Here is a 15,654-nt window from a genome sequence, read left to right as displayed (position 1 = left end):
CATTATAAACGAGGCATTTGTTGCATCCAGTGGGGACATAATTACGGATTATAATGACTTATACTGTCTATTTACGCGTTGCATCGCGTTGCGTAAACATAAAACCATGTCTGCATTTGTGATCGGAGAAATGACAAACAACAAGTGCTACTCTACACTGCTCAAAACTTGCGTTTGAATCATCAGTGGCAAATTCTTTAAATATAAAAAAACATACTTACAGTCTTTGAGTCAGAACAGCCAAACATAATTATGATTTTTAAATGGGTTTAATATATCATGCAGCCTTGGGAAACAGTCTAATAATGTGTTTTATGGATTCTCGTCCATGAAATGCGCCACTTCCGGTATTTAGTCGACGCGAGCAAAATGAAGTTGAGGATTTAAAAAAATCGAATAGTCTAATAAAATCGACGAATCGCGACAGCCCTACTTGATGAGCACAAGAGACTCCATTAAAAAAACATAAAAAATCTTACTGATCCCAAACTTTAGAACGGCAGAGTATATATATATATATATATATACATACGTGCATACATACATACATACATTTATTTATGTATGTATAATAAGTATAATAGAAATATGTGTGATAAGTGTGTGATTAATCGTAATTGTAAAAATTCAAAACTATTGATAGCCCTAATATGTTAACTTAAAAATATATAGGATATATTAAACATAAAATGTTATTGTTTTAATTAAGCTGTTCTGTTCATTTCAATTAAGTACAATTTTAATTAAAGTGTTAATTTCAGTCTTTCTATTATGATTATGCTGTAAATTAGATAAATTAATTTTTTTGATGTCTGTCAGTCTCTTCCTGTCTAAGTGGGCAGTTCTTGGCCAGAATATGCTGTAAACTTCACCAGACTTTGTCGATAGTCAGCTGTCTGGCTTCACTTCCTAATCACTGGCCTTTCGTTCCCAGCTGGCCAGTTGGCATCCAGATCTCTGACTGGTGGAGCACGTCTCGTTTCCCCTCTTTCTCCTCCAAGGTCCCGCCGGTGTCCATGACCTTGGAAACACCTTTGAAACCCAGGAATAAAAGAAAAGGGGATGAAAAGAAGCTAAACAAATAAAGCCACCTCATATTTGGCAGGGAACGGGAGTGATGTCATTCCCTGATCAGGATTACACGGGCACGCTGTTGTTACGGACAGTACTTCAGCAGTGTGTTGAAATGACTCATGCATGTTCATGCAGAATTTTCTGTGCTGATTTTTTAGGGAAACCCCAGATTGGAAACCTTGGACTTGTATATAAAAGAATTGTTAATGGAATCAGTAAGAAAAGAATCGCTCAGTTCCCATGCACAGAAGTGCTTGTCAGGAGTTTGTGTGTATTTGAGCTCTTCTGTCTCACACGGCTGTGATTGTGTGTTGATGAATAGTCTGTGTAGCATTCAGAGGCCAGGCTGAACTACTGACCCGTCGTCATTGTGCTTTTCCTAATGACAAAGAGTGGTGGGAGGTTAATAGTTCCTCTGATTCACATTCACCGCCTGCGAACACTCATCCTGATGTGTCGGGTCCAGGCGGGAGGCTGGTGAGGGTAGTTTTACAATATTTTGTGACATATGAGATTAGAAATACACTCTACTATTCAAAGTTACTAAGATTTTACATTTTTTTTTAGGAAGAAATTAATACTTTTATTCAACAAGGATGCATTAAATTGATCAAAAGTGACAGTAAAGATGTTTATGATGTTAAAAAAGATTGTATTTCAGAACTAGAATTGGATTTACTGCCAAGTATGCTAATGCAAACACAAGGGATTTGTATTGGTGAAGCTTCCAGCACACAGAAAAAATTAAAAAAGCAAATAAAGCGTGACAAAAATAAATGTACAAATAAATAATAAACACATAAAATAATTTAATAAAATGTAAAATAAAATAAAATATGAAAAAGAATAGAAATACTACAGTTTCTGTATAACGTCTGTGTAAATTGTGAAAAATTCATGATGTGTAAGTGAATTAGAATTAAGTTTATTGGCAAGTATATGCTTGCACACATATGCAGTGCACAGCATAAATGAGTACACCCCCTCTAAAACTTAACAAATTCAGCAATTACTCTTTAGAAGACATGTTAGGGTTCTTTGGAGATGTAATGTTCCAACAAGCCTGCTTGATCAATTACCAAAGAAGAATGCCAAAATTATTCAGCAAAATAAAATGTTCTTATCAAAGTGATAAAATGTTGTGTTGCAAAAATGAGTACACCCTCCTGAAAGTTACTAAATAAAACTACAAAAAAAAGTGTATAGGTTTAAGGCTATTTTTGATCAACTGGTAAGTATATATTGAACCAAAACTTTTAAAGACAAGTAATTTCCTGACAATTAAAAGTGTTATATAGCCCACTGAATCATACTCAGACTTAAAGAAAATACATCTTTTATATTTATTCAGAGGGGGTGTACTCATTTATGCTGTGCACTGTACAGGGGATTTGTCTCTGTAAGGCTTCCAGTACACAGAATTAAAAAAAAAATAAATAAGACAAATAAAATGAATTTTTAATTAAAATAAAAAATATAAAATAATAAAATATGAAATATATAATAAAAATAGATAAATAATTAAATAGATCAAATAGAATTCAAAAGATCATGTGTCACTGAAGACTGGAGTAATGATGCTGAAAATTCGGCTTTGCATCCCAGGAATAAATTACATTTCACCATATATTCTCATAGAAAACAGTTATTTTAAATAGTAATAATATATCACAGTTTTACTGTTTTTACTGTATTTTATATAAAATTGCCTTGGCAGCCTTGGTGTGCATAAAAGTCTTCTTTCAAAAAACCCTAAACTTTTAGTGCATGAATGCATGGCACAGTGCTTTTGAAAGGCTTCTCACTGCAGCGTTTGCTTGTTTACTGATGGATTATATGATGTGAGGTGAGCTGCATTTGTTTTCATTTAGCTCCACTAAAAGCGTCTGATCTGTCTTCCTGATGTCCAGTCATGCAGTTGACCCTCACTGATCCGCGCTCTACGCTCTTGCTTAATGGTCTGTGTTAAAGATCCTGATCCTTCTACAGAAACAGCCTCAGAGCTCCTGGCTCCTCAGAGCGTCTGTCCGGAAGAGTTTAGACGTTATCACTGAAAATTAATTTCCCTATGCAGAAAACAAATCCTGACTGTTGTCAAAACTGCGGTAATCTCAGTTCTTACTGTCACACCTCATGGCTTATGTGGCTTATTGTGAGTGAGTCCTTTAAATATGTTCTTAAAAGCAGGATTAAGATAATGTTAAACAAGACTAATAACTAGCTTTTCATCTTTTAAAGGGATGAAAGGGACAAGTCTGTCATCATTTGCTCACCCTTATGTCATTCCAAACTCGCAGGACTTTCTTTCTTCCATTGAACACAAACTAATAATCTTTGCTGTCCTTTTAAGCTGCAATGTCCTGTTCATGAATGAATCGTGCATTAGAGTTGACTCTTTTGAATGAATCAGTTGATCCAGTTCACAGAGTCAGAACATTCATCAGAACTTCTCCTTTGTGTTCCATGGAGATAAGAATCATATGGGTTTGGAATTACTTGAAAGTGAGTAAATGATGAATCCTTTAAGCTGCAGATATCTGCAAAACAATTCTTTCATGCCTTGCAAAACATCTTTTTAAGATGCGCAGGAGATTTACATGAGACGTGTAGAGATGCTGTCCTTGGACATCGTCTGTAAAGTAAGGTCATGTTTTGGAGTGGAATGATTTTCATCGAAGCCCTGAGACTCATAAATGTGACAGACCGCATTCAGCCTCGCTGATAGCTTGAGGTTTTACCTCCCTGAGCTCCCGGAGCGTCTGCCAAATCCTCAAAGAGCAGAGAATTTACAGACTTATTCTGTGTTTTCTGTGCTGATTTGAGGTTAAATAGAATTCCATCCACATGCATGCATATGTGTGCATGTATATACAAACACATAAATATTAATATAAAAGAAAAACATATATGAAATATAAAAAATATTTTTTTCTAAATTAAACTGTTCTGCCAATGTTAGTTTTAATAAAATAAAAAATGCGTAAGTTGTGAAATCTCTAATGATAGGCACATTATACCATCAGAATTTCTATTATAAATATTATATTAATTTAAAAGAAAAAGTTATTTATTACATTTAAATGTAATTACTTTAAATGTATTAATTTCATATTAATTAATTAATTATTATTAATTAAACATTTCTGCCAGTGTTAATTTTAATAAAATAAAATAAAATAAATTTGTTTGTAATTATTAAATAGGAAAACGGTTCAATAGAAATCTGTGAGATAGATATTATTATTACCCATAATAATTACATTTTTAAGCTTGAGAACCCCATTTTTTTTCTACTTTTTTATGCTGGTTTGGAATGTTTTATTGACATATAATTTGTAATTTTGCACTTTTTTCGAGATGTCCGTCCTTCCCTGTTTAGGTAGACTGGAGCTGTACTTGTATGCCTGTTGCCTGTGTAAGAAACAGCTGCCCGCATTTGTAGCCAAGATGGCCACAGAGTGGACTGATAGGTTTTAAATATGCCTGAATTGTTATTTAAACTTACTGCTTCGAAAGAGAATAACTGAAAAATAGCAAGATACTGGAAATGGTGCTCTATTTAAAGAACAGCTGAGTTACTGAAAAATGTGGTTAGGTTACAAAGAGTTGTACATACTTTCTCATATAAAGACATGAGGGTAAGGCTCCGCTCTGCACTGAGATTATTTTCCCATCCCAGTTGAAATAGAGCGTTTATGAAGAGAACTGGAACATGTCGTGCCCCTCCGTCTCTGAGCCCTTGGGGCTTCTGGGAAAGAGGCTCCAGACTGTTCTGCCAGTGCTGCGCTGCTCTGACTTCAGATGTCTGTCTGCTTGTGGCATCCCGTCGCATTAACCGCCTAATATGTTCCCAGAGAGGATGTTTCGGTGACGTGCTCATGGCTTTAATGTCTCTAGTGTATTACAGCTATTTTCTGCTGGGTGAATTTGGCTCTCCTGCTCTTTGCCAAATTGTAGTGCGTATATGTGCACTTCAGATACGATGCCTTTGTCTAATAATTGATAGATTAGATATATATTATTAGAATGAGTTCTAAAGGATCATGTGACACTGAAGACTGGAGTAATGATGCTGAATATTCAGCTTTGCATCACAGCAATAAATTACATTAATTAGAAATTAGAACAGAAATTAGACCTGACATTTCATACTAGGCAGCTCGCTAGGATTTGGAGCAGTACACAAATGTCATGTTTGTATATTTTAAATAATAATAATGCTTTACTGGTTGTGGATCATGTAAAGTCTGAGTTGGGAAATGTATATATAGTTGAAAGCATAAGTAAACATCAGCCTAGAGTGTATTTGTGAATGGATGTGACTGTTGTGTCTGTTGTTAGTGACAGAGGCATCAGCCGTCTGAATGGATCTCTATAGAGAGCTGTGAGTGTGTGTGTGTGTGTGTGTGTGTGTGATTGTGAGCCTGTGGTTCTATTGTGAGTTAAGTCTGATAACATGCTGTGTGATCCAGACTCACATCACATCAATACAGTACTCTTTCACTTCCACTTTCTTTCTTTGCATCTTTTTCATCTTTCTTCTCTTTCTCTTCCTCTTCCTCATATTCCACTTTTCCTTCTTGTTCTCTTCTTGTTTCATTTCCTCAATTCCTCTTTTTCTTTCCTTTTTCTCTATTTCTGTCTCCTCTTCATCTTTTTTTCATCTTTTCTCTTTATTTTCCTCTTTCCTTTCTGCTTCTTTCTCCTCTTTTTGCCATTCTTTTAATTTTTTCTCTTTCAATCTTTTCCCCTCTCTCACTTTCTTCATCTTCCACTTTCTTACTATATTTCTTCTTTCACTCCATTTTTCCACTTTCTTTTCAACTTTTTCATTATTTTTTCCTGTTTTCCCTTTTCTCTTCATCTTGCTCTCGATTCCTCTTCTTCTTTCTCCTCTCTGCCTCTCTTCTTCCTTTCATCTTTCTTTTCTTTTCCTCCTCTTCTTTCTCCTTCCTCTTTTTCTTCTTTTTTCTTCCTCTTTCTCTTCTCTGTCTCTCGCTTCTTTCTTTTTCTTTCTTTTCCTCTTCATCCTTCTTATTCTTTTTCTCATTCTAATTGTATTCCATTTCTCTTCCTCCTCCTCTTCCTCTACCTCTTTGTCTTTTATTTTCCTCTTTTGTGCCCCTGCCTTCCTTTCTTTTTCTTCTTTCTTTTCTCTCTCACCTCTTTCCTCTGTCCTTCTCATCCTCTTGTTTTGCATCTCTCTCTCTCTGTCATTGCTGTTGTTCAGTATCTCCAGGGTTTCAGACGGTCATTCAGTTTCTCAGTCAGTCACCTTTGTAGATTTAACAAAGAGAATCTGCATTAATTATGGCCAGATTATCTGGTTGATCTCACACACACACATCATATTTGCACACATGTTATGTACACATTGAGCAGAGCCCATGATCACAAAGGAATGCATTAATTGAAGTAAATGTGAGCTCTCCACAGGTCAGTGATGAAACTCAAACACAGTCTGTGACTCAGGATCTTCTCCGCAGGCGCTGTACTGTACGTGTGACAAGCCGAGCCACAGATTCTGAATACTAAACGGCTCTTTCTGTCTGAATAGAACTCATCCCTCTCAAGGTTACGTCCCTTTGTTCAGTGTGTGTGTGTGTGTGTGTGAGGGGAGGTGAAGCAGAGGCTGGTGGGCTTTTATTCTTCAGCGTTTAGAGGCTTTAACAATGACGACTCTCATTCCTGGGGCCAGATTTATTTCACTCGCAGACTCACAGAAGCCAGAGATATACCCTCACATCTGATCTGAAGATATTCACCTCAAAATACACCAGGAGAACACACTAGGGCTGGAAAATATAGACATATAATATAAATAATATGTAATAATAAATAATATATAATATAAATAAATAATCTAAAAAGAAATATAAAATATAATAAAAATAAATCTTGATATTTTCCAGTCTTTTGAGTGTATTTAAAATATCAATATGTATGATTTTGCACTGAAATGGCATTAATAATTTTATCCATCTATCCATCCATCTTTGTGTATTTATTTTAGAATTTAATTTTTAAGTAGTCAGATAGATGTAATATTTAATGTACAAATCTAGCTTAAAAAGGCTTTTTTTGCTCTGTTTTACAATAAATGAACACATAAAAATGTGTGATATTTACTGATGTGGTTTTGATGTGGCTTAAATTATTTCATTTATTTATTTATTTTAGCTATCTATGATCATGTATTTGTCTGTCTGTTTATTATTTGTTTATGTATTTATTTTTTATTGTAATTTTAAGCAAACATCATTGTAGTCAGGCAGACTCAAAATAATGTAAGAAGTCAAATGCAGTAAAAATACAGTAAATATAGTAAAAATGTAGCTTAAAAAATCCCCCAAAAATTGCACTGTTTTTCACTAAATGAACACGTGGAAGGGTAATATTTACTGAGATATATGATTTTGCTCACAATTGAATGATTTTTATTTATTTATTTATCCATGATCTATTTAATTATCTGTCCATTTATTAGTTGTTTATGTATTTATTTTTTATTTAAATTTTAATCAAACAGCCATTGTAATCAGGAAGATCCAAAATATTTAATGTAAGAAGTAAAATACAGTAAAAATCTCACTTTAAAATATCAAGGCCTTTTTTGCACTGTTTTTTACAAAATGAACATGTGGAACAGTGATATTTAATCACTTTTACATTTATATGCATCAATATTAGATGTGTTTTGGTGGAGGTTTCACTATAAATAAAATTGCAACCTCTCCCTTGTGCATTACATTTATTAAACATCAGTCCTGGTCTAATCAGAGTCTTTATAAATATAATCAGACTATTATAATTAGAAGTCTCCGTCTGTATTGGCTAGGAAGGTCTAGAGAGGTTGTAATCAGCTGTCCGTTCACCGGTATAATTAGTTAGGCCTGGTTTCATGGGTTAGAGCGCAGCTGAAATTGCCAGTCTGTTGCGTGCGGTTTGCTTTGGACCCAAAGAGCAAATGTAGGTTTGGTTAGTTTACTTTAGTGTCACTCAAACTGCCTTTCTCTCTACTTTTCTGTCTCTTCACTTCAGTCTGTCTTCCCTTTAGTTTCTCGAAGGCTGTCTGTGGTCGACCTGTCATGATTCAGCCTGTCTCAGGCGCTTTTCCAAAATCTAGTGTGCTGCCTACATAGGCAGCATTTTTAGGCAATCCAAAGGAAGTCAGTGTAGTTATGTTTTCCAGCCTAATGACAGGGCAGTCCTGATATCTGTCTAGCATGATATGAAGAGTACATTCTTCTGTCTGAAATATGCACTCTCAGTGTTGTGGTCTGTTGCTAGAGAGAATGACTCACAAAAGATCTCTGTCCTCGACTCTTCAAATGTCAGGCTTGACTTCAGCATTGTTTTGTCTCAATGGAAGAGGCTCGAAAGTCATTTGTCTGTGTTTTTGAGAGCTGCTTGATTCCAGCTCTCACTCAAAACACTTTGACGCTTTCAGAACTATTATTTTTGACAAGTGTAGTTTGATCAATACAGCACTGCAATCATGCTAAAATACGACTCTTCACCTGCCTCTCATAACACCCGTTTTGCTCTTATCCGACTGAAAGTGGCAAAAGTAGTTGGTTTTTATGGAAGCCTGTTTCTGCCACAGAATAAAAAAGATAATTGCGACATTTTATCTCAAAATTCGGAGTATTTTTCTTAGAATTGACAGAGTTGTGAGAAATAAACGAAGAATTCTGACTTTTTTCTTAGAATTCCAAGTTTACATCTTGCATTTATGGCTTTTTTTCCCTCTGAATTCTGAGTTTACATCTCACAATTCTGACTTTTTCTCTGAATTATGAGTTTACATCTCGCAATTTTGACCTTTTTCTTTGAATTCTGAGTTTACATCCTGACTTCTTTTCATTTGTGAGTTAAAAAGTCAGTTACTTTTTTATTATTATTTTTATTCTATGGCAGAAAGAGACGTCTATAGTTTTTACTTCAAGCTGTAAAGGAAGATGTTTGTCTTCGTTGTCTCTGTCTCAAGGAAGGAAAGAGTTGTCGTAGAATTTATAGTTTGTTTTGCAAATGATTCGTGACACAAGTCTCTCTGTGCCAAGCCACCAATCATGAAGGATTCACAGCTGTTTGGGTAAGATGGTGTGAATTATAGCACAGGAGGTTTGGGCCAATAACATGAACACAGTCATGATTTCACTCTTACGCTGGTTTCATTCCAGCCTCTGTTGGTCAGGTGATTCAGTGACATTGCACATTCAGTGTTCACTGAATGCATATTGCACACAAACCTCAAGCTGCATGAGTCTGACTGGAAACAGTTGTTGTGTGAAGGAATCACTGGATTTTCCAGCTTAGTTTTCCAGGTTAGTGTGACATCAGATCACTAAAAGATCTAGAGTGTCATTTAAGGCTGCAAGTAAATTTGATGTGGCAGAACTGTAGCCTATATCCTTCTTTTGTTTTTGAGTTATGTTAAATAATCATATCGAATAATGGGGATTACAAAGTCTCTTACAAATTGCAATAAAATTATTTCTTGCAATGTTTGTATTGTTTTCCATAAAGCCAATTAGGAACACAAACTCCTGTTCCATTATTTTTGTTTTTCCACCAAATCTGTATTTTTATTGTATCTGCCATTTCAGATAAACTGAAATAGTTGATGCAATCCTGCAACATCCTACAGATGGCACTGTATAATTTTATTTCTGTAATTTAAAAAAAAAATTTTTCCCTCATTATTTCTTTCCTTCTTATTCCTATATTTGAAATGCTTTTAATTTAATTGTATTTGTTGTATAGTAAGTAATGGCAGCTTTTATTTTTAACATCACTATTTTAACACATTATTTTAACACATCGACTGCAGATTAAGATATGTTTATATAAAATTGAAATAAAAAATGCAAAATAATTTTTATATTTATATAAATATTTATCAAATATTTATATTTTTCATTGACATTTTCATTTTGTACATACGTTTTAGGATTGCTTTTTTATGCAAAATACAGTCAGGTACCATTATGTTTGAAATGTGCAATATAACTAATTCTTTGCAACATTTACACAAATGTTGAACTTAATTGAATCAACATTGAACTGAATTGAGCTGAATAACGGAACCATTATCTTCTATAGAGATGCATTACAGTTGAAACATTAACACTGTCATTTTCCTGTTTATTACTGTGAAGCTGCTTTGAATTGCTCTGTATTCTATAAAGCACTATAGAAATATCTAAGCGTGACCTTGCCTAAACTCACTGCTAAAAGGCACTATGTTGAGATATTTTGCATGTCGGTCAGATGATCTCTTCCTGTCCAAGTGGGTGTTTTTGGCCGGAATAAATTGCAGCTTACACTTTTCTTTAGCTGTGACCTCATCGGTTATCGCTCTCGTCAGAGATTGCTCTGATCAGACGCTTGTGACCCCAGTGGGTGTTGAAAGAGAGCGGAGGTGTGACTAGGGCACGCTGCCTTCCTGTTTTCTGGCGTTCCTCACTATTTCGTTGCCTTTTCAAACACTAGACGTCTTTGTTTTGCTCTTCATCAGTGGGAGAGAGTGAGTGGGAGAAGAGAGGAAGTGAGAGAAAGACACTATGTTCACAATAATGTACTGTCATACTGTGTGTTTCTACAGTAAATAGAATGTCTACTTGCACTGAATGCATTGAATGTCCAGATAAATAAAATGCACAGTATGCAATAAAGCGATAATGCAGTATACTTAACTTGACCTTCCATCTCATTCCATCAACTGGAAATGACCGCTGTGATTTAAACGTCTCTATATTGATGTGTCGTTTAATCTCACTGCTGATTAAGACATTTTCAAAATTGGATTCAAATGTAACCAAATTAATTAATAAAAGTAATAAAATGTTAAATAAATTAAAGTAAAAAAAAACAAAACTGCTATTTTACTAAATAACTGCATGCTGGTCAGGGTTATTTTGGTATCATTGAGATACTATTATAGTTTTTATCAATATTTTGAACTGATTTTTCAGTTTTCTGTTTTCTTTTTAATTTTAGTAAAAGTTTTAGTAATTTTATTGTGTGTTTTTGTCATTACTGTTATTATTTTTTAAATATATCTGTGTAGTTTTTATTCATATTTATTTCATTTTTAGTTGTGGTTATCTTAGTACATTAAGTTAAACTAAATTAATTGAATTGTATAAATTGAATGTATGAATTGTATTTTACTAATGTTATTGTGTTTTTGTCATTATTATTATTATTATTATTTTTTTTTTAAATATGTCTTACGTAGTTTTTATTAATTTTTATTTAGTTTTTAGTTGTAGTTATTTTAGTATGTCAAGTTAAAATAAATGATTGAATTGTATTTCATTTCATGTAGACTTTATTTTTTCCACCAAGTAACAAAGTTTTAGTTAACTATTATATCCCAGATGCTGATGTGACCGAAATTGTAGCATACTACTGTTTGAAATTGCATAATCCATTTTTAAATAGTGTATAAAAGTATTTCTAATTGTATTTAAAAAAACAAAACAAAAAAAAACAATAGTAGGCAGTATTCAGTATACACTGCACAGTGTTCACTAAGTTAGTATTGCATTCAAATAGTAAATGGCAAATAGATAAGTTTTCCCAGAAGCCTAGTTGTTTCTAGTTATTTCACCTAAAGTGGCACAAAACAATCCCAGCTCATCAGGTTTAACAGCAGTTTTTTAAACATTAAAAGCAAGAAAATAATAATAAAAAAACAGTAAGATGGAGAAAAGAAAGACTGGAGAAGCAGTGTTTAATCAGTGCGTGTAATGAAAATACATCTGAGACCCATTGTTCTGTATTATTATTGAGCTCTGCTAATTAGTTTTCATTCTCTTAATGGCGTTCAGGGTTTACAGTGAAAACCGTTTGTGGATTTTGCCACATTTTTAATCTAAACTCAATCTCAGTGGCTCTATTTGTTTTTATTAAGATGACTGAATCGATCTTTTGTTAGGAGAGTGTCTGTCAACTCATGTTAAGGCTAAACGTGCCTGTCAGTTTCACAGGGGCTGTTAACTTGATTATTTCAGGTGTTTATCGACCTGTTAACAGTGTTTTCTGCTCTGTGAAGAAGCTGGGCAATGTTTAGAGGATGTGCAATATATTTGCAATTATTTTACTGTCAGTATGTGCTAATAGGACATTTAAAACAAGTCTTGTTTGTGCGTGATCAGGAGAGCCGTACCTGCTCAGTGCCCAGCGCAGGTGTCCCGGCGGTGGGATGCAGGATCCCGCGGGTGTCCGTCCGTTCCGGCCCGCAGACGACGGCCTCAGACTCGGCCTGGCTAAAGGGGTCTCCATGTCCCTCCCGTCATCCCCTCTCCTGCCCCGACAGACGTACATGATGGCGGCTCGCCCGAGCAAGAAGTCTCCAGGTGGGATATTTATCATTTTATCCATTTAAAAGCATTGACATGTCCGGACATCAGCAGTTGTTTGGCTGAGCGATGGGTTGCACTGGTTGTCAACAGCTGCTGTTCTGTAATTCAGTTTGGTTTTGCTAGCGGTGCAGAAATTACAAACTTGAATGGTGAAGTTTCGGAGTGAATCTCACAAGAACATGTCCAGGGCACCCTGAAATGAAAAGAAAGAAATAAAGAAGTTATATTTGTATTTTAGGACTGTTTTTAGTCACACTTCACATGAGGCCCTTATGAATAATGCATTATAAAGGTATTCATAATAAATGTTGTAATGCATTATATATTTTATAAATAATTACAACCAAAGTTAAAATGCATTATATGTGCAGATTCCTTGTTACACCTGGAATTGGTTTCTTGTCATGAGTTTTAGTGCATTATATTTTTCTGTATAATAATGAATAAAGAAGCATTATAATGTATTTTAACTGTGGTTACAATTATTAATGAGATCATGCAATCTATTATAAGGTGAATTACAAGGCATGTTGCCAAATTGTTTTGTTTTTTTTGCATTATGAAATTATTTCCTCCCAAATTCAAGTTTTTCTTTTTAGCTTTTATGTAATGAACAATATTCTCCATGTTATTAAATTCTTGTTACTGCAATACAGTAATTTTGTATAATAATTATTATTATTCTTTTTAATCAGCATAAATTAAAGACAGTATATAAATAGAAGTATTCAAACCTATTTATTATATTATATTATATTTATGTATTATAGATTTATTTTTTGGTATCACAGTAATGAGAATGTTTTTTTTTTTTTATATCTATGATAATGTAAATTGGTGGGAAAATGTGCTTAATTGTGATAAAAAAAAATCACAATTTGAGTTCATATTGAGATTCTAAGGTTGGAGACTTTTGTTTTCTTTGTTTCTGCATTTCAAATTGTTCATCCAGCTGTATTAATGTGCATTCTTGTGCATTTGTTTAGTTTTGACTGTTTATATTTTTGTATGTATGGTTGAAGTTCATTTGCATGTTGATTGAGTTAGTGTGTGTACATACAAACACAAGTGTGAGTGTGTGTGTGTGTGTGTGTGTGTATGTAAACACAGTCTGAGGTGTTTTCACACCATCTCTGTGTTAAGGACAAGGCCATGAGCAGCTGAGATCTTCAAAGGGTTTGCTGCTTGTCTCTGGCTTTGTCTTTGAAGGATTTCGCAGAGAGGATTGAAATATTTTCAGTGGTCACTTTGGCCTCTCGCTCACATCTGCTCCTCATGTGTGTGGATTCAGCAGCTCTCTTTGAAAAGGGGATCGATGCTTTGAAGGCAACGGAAGCAGGCGACGCGCTCAAATGAATTTGCCCTTTGCACATTTCATTAGTCTGACAATTAAAGAAAGATAAATGTCCAAATGAGATCCCCCTGGAGTACCGGATCCTCAGGGAGGGATTTATTACAGACATCGGAAACACGCGAGACTGAGGTTTGTTTTGACATCCACAGATCTCAAAAATGTTGTTTGGGACAGTTGCATGTAGTTTTAAATGAGCTAAAGCAAAAATCATATTTAATCATTTTACTACATTAATATTTTTATTCAGCAGGGATGCATTAAAATGATTTAAAGTGTCAGTAAAGACATTTAAAATGTGACAAAAGTGATTTCTATTTAAAATAAATGCTGTTCTTTTGAACTTTCTATTCATCAAAGAATCAAGTTTCCACAAAAATATTGGGCAGCATAACTGTTTTCAATATGGATGATAATCAGAAATGTTTCTTGAGCAGCAAATCAGCATATTATAATGATTTCTGAAGGATCATGAGACACTGAAGACTGGAGCAATGATGCTGAAAATTCAGCTTTGATCACAACAATACATTACATTTTACAATATATTCACATAGAAAACAGCTATTTTAAATTGTAATATTGTCACTTTTTATTGTGTTTTTATAAAAAGGGTATTCTGAATGTTTTTGAGTGATGATTACGGTTTTGAAAATAGGGAAAAATAGAATTTGAATAGATGAAAAATGCTTCAAAGAATAATTGATTTTTAATTAAAAGAATTAATTGATTCTTTTCACAGAAATGAACTGAACATTTTTGTCATTCTAATCCATAATATTTCCATGAAGAGCCTTAGATGCTGACATGGCAATAAAAATAAATAACAACAACTACTACTAACCCATAATATTCCTTCAAATCGCATGTTAGTCATGCATGACTTCTACTGTATGTCCTATTATAACGTCAGTGTTTATATCATGTAAACTGTTTTATCTGTTCAAGCACAGGACTTTTTGGGAAAATCCTCACAGGGAGGAATTTAAAAATAACCAAAATTAGGTTCAGATGGACTTGATACTCCGACACCCCTGTTTAGATTGTGGAAGTAATAACATGATGGATAATGTGCGAGTTATTGTCTTAAACCCTGGATGATAATGACCGAATGGACTTTATTCGGCTGTGCCGAAGGGAATCTTTGGGAATGGTTATTAGGAGCATCAAAGGCTGGCTGATGAGTTTCATGTGGACAGTGTGTGGTCATTGCAGACCACAGGAAATAAGACATGAGCTCATCTCAAGAAGCACAGGTACTTGTATGAAGTTAAAGGTGGGGTAAGCGATTTTTCAAAAACGCTTTAGAAAACTGATTCGGACCGACTAGCAAAACAAACTTGTAGCCAATCAGCAGTAAGGGGCGTGTCTACTCATGATGTGGAGGAGAGAGAGTTCAGTGCACGGGACGGATATTAGCGAGCCGAGCGACAGAAAGATAGAGATGGCGGATAAAAAACAAAAGAGGAAAACGTTTGCGGAACAAAAGAAGGCTTAAGGCAAGAAGTAGGACCTGTGTAAATATCGGATCAGCTTTCCAGCGCTGGAGAGAACTCAAGGAGCGGAAGGCCTGCGATCGGACGCCGAGGTTGCTTTGTTTCTTCTCGATAGGTGAGTAACACCGTCGATAGGTGAGTAACACTGTGTCTGCGCCGCAGCAGCTAAAGTCTGTCTAGTACACTGGACGCGACAAAGCGATCGTTGAAAATCATTTGAAATTTGTTTCAATACTTCATAAATAGAACACAGCAGCAGTTTTCTGTCGGGGATTTGTCGTGTCGTGCCGCGCCGCATCCAGTGTAGACCATAGATAGGCCTAGGTATATATATCTATGGTGTAGACAGCATCACTGATTA

At 34.7% G+C, this 15,654-nt stretch overlaps 1 protein-coding gene across 1 annotated transcript in view; it reads left to right on the top strand.

The window, feature by feature from the left end:
• Positions 1 to 15,654, top strand: part of LOC107663891 (protein TANC1-like) — a 234,819-nt gene that overhangs the window by 52,896 nt on the left and 166,269 nt on the right. The window contains exon 3 of the mRNA XM_016454294.1: positions 12,240 to 12,440. Coding sequence (XP_016309780.1) covers positions 12,240 to 12,440 — 201 coding nt within the window. The remainder of the gene's footprint in view (positions 1 to 12,239; positions 12,441 to 15,654) is intronic.

The sequence above is a fragment of the Sinocyclocheilus anshuiensis genome, unplaced genomic scaffold, assembly GCF_001515605.1.
Source record: "Sinocyclocheilus anshuiensis isolate Anshui unplaced genomic scaffold, SAMN03320099.WGS_v1.1 scaffold81, whole genome shotgun sequence".
Classification (NCBI taxonomy): domain Eukaryota; kingdom Metazoa; phylum Chordata; class Actinopteri; order Cypriniformes; family Cyprinidae; genus Sinocyclocheilus; species Sinocyclocheilus anshuiensis.
This window is presented reverse-complemented; position numbering and strand designations above follow the sequence as displayed.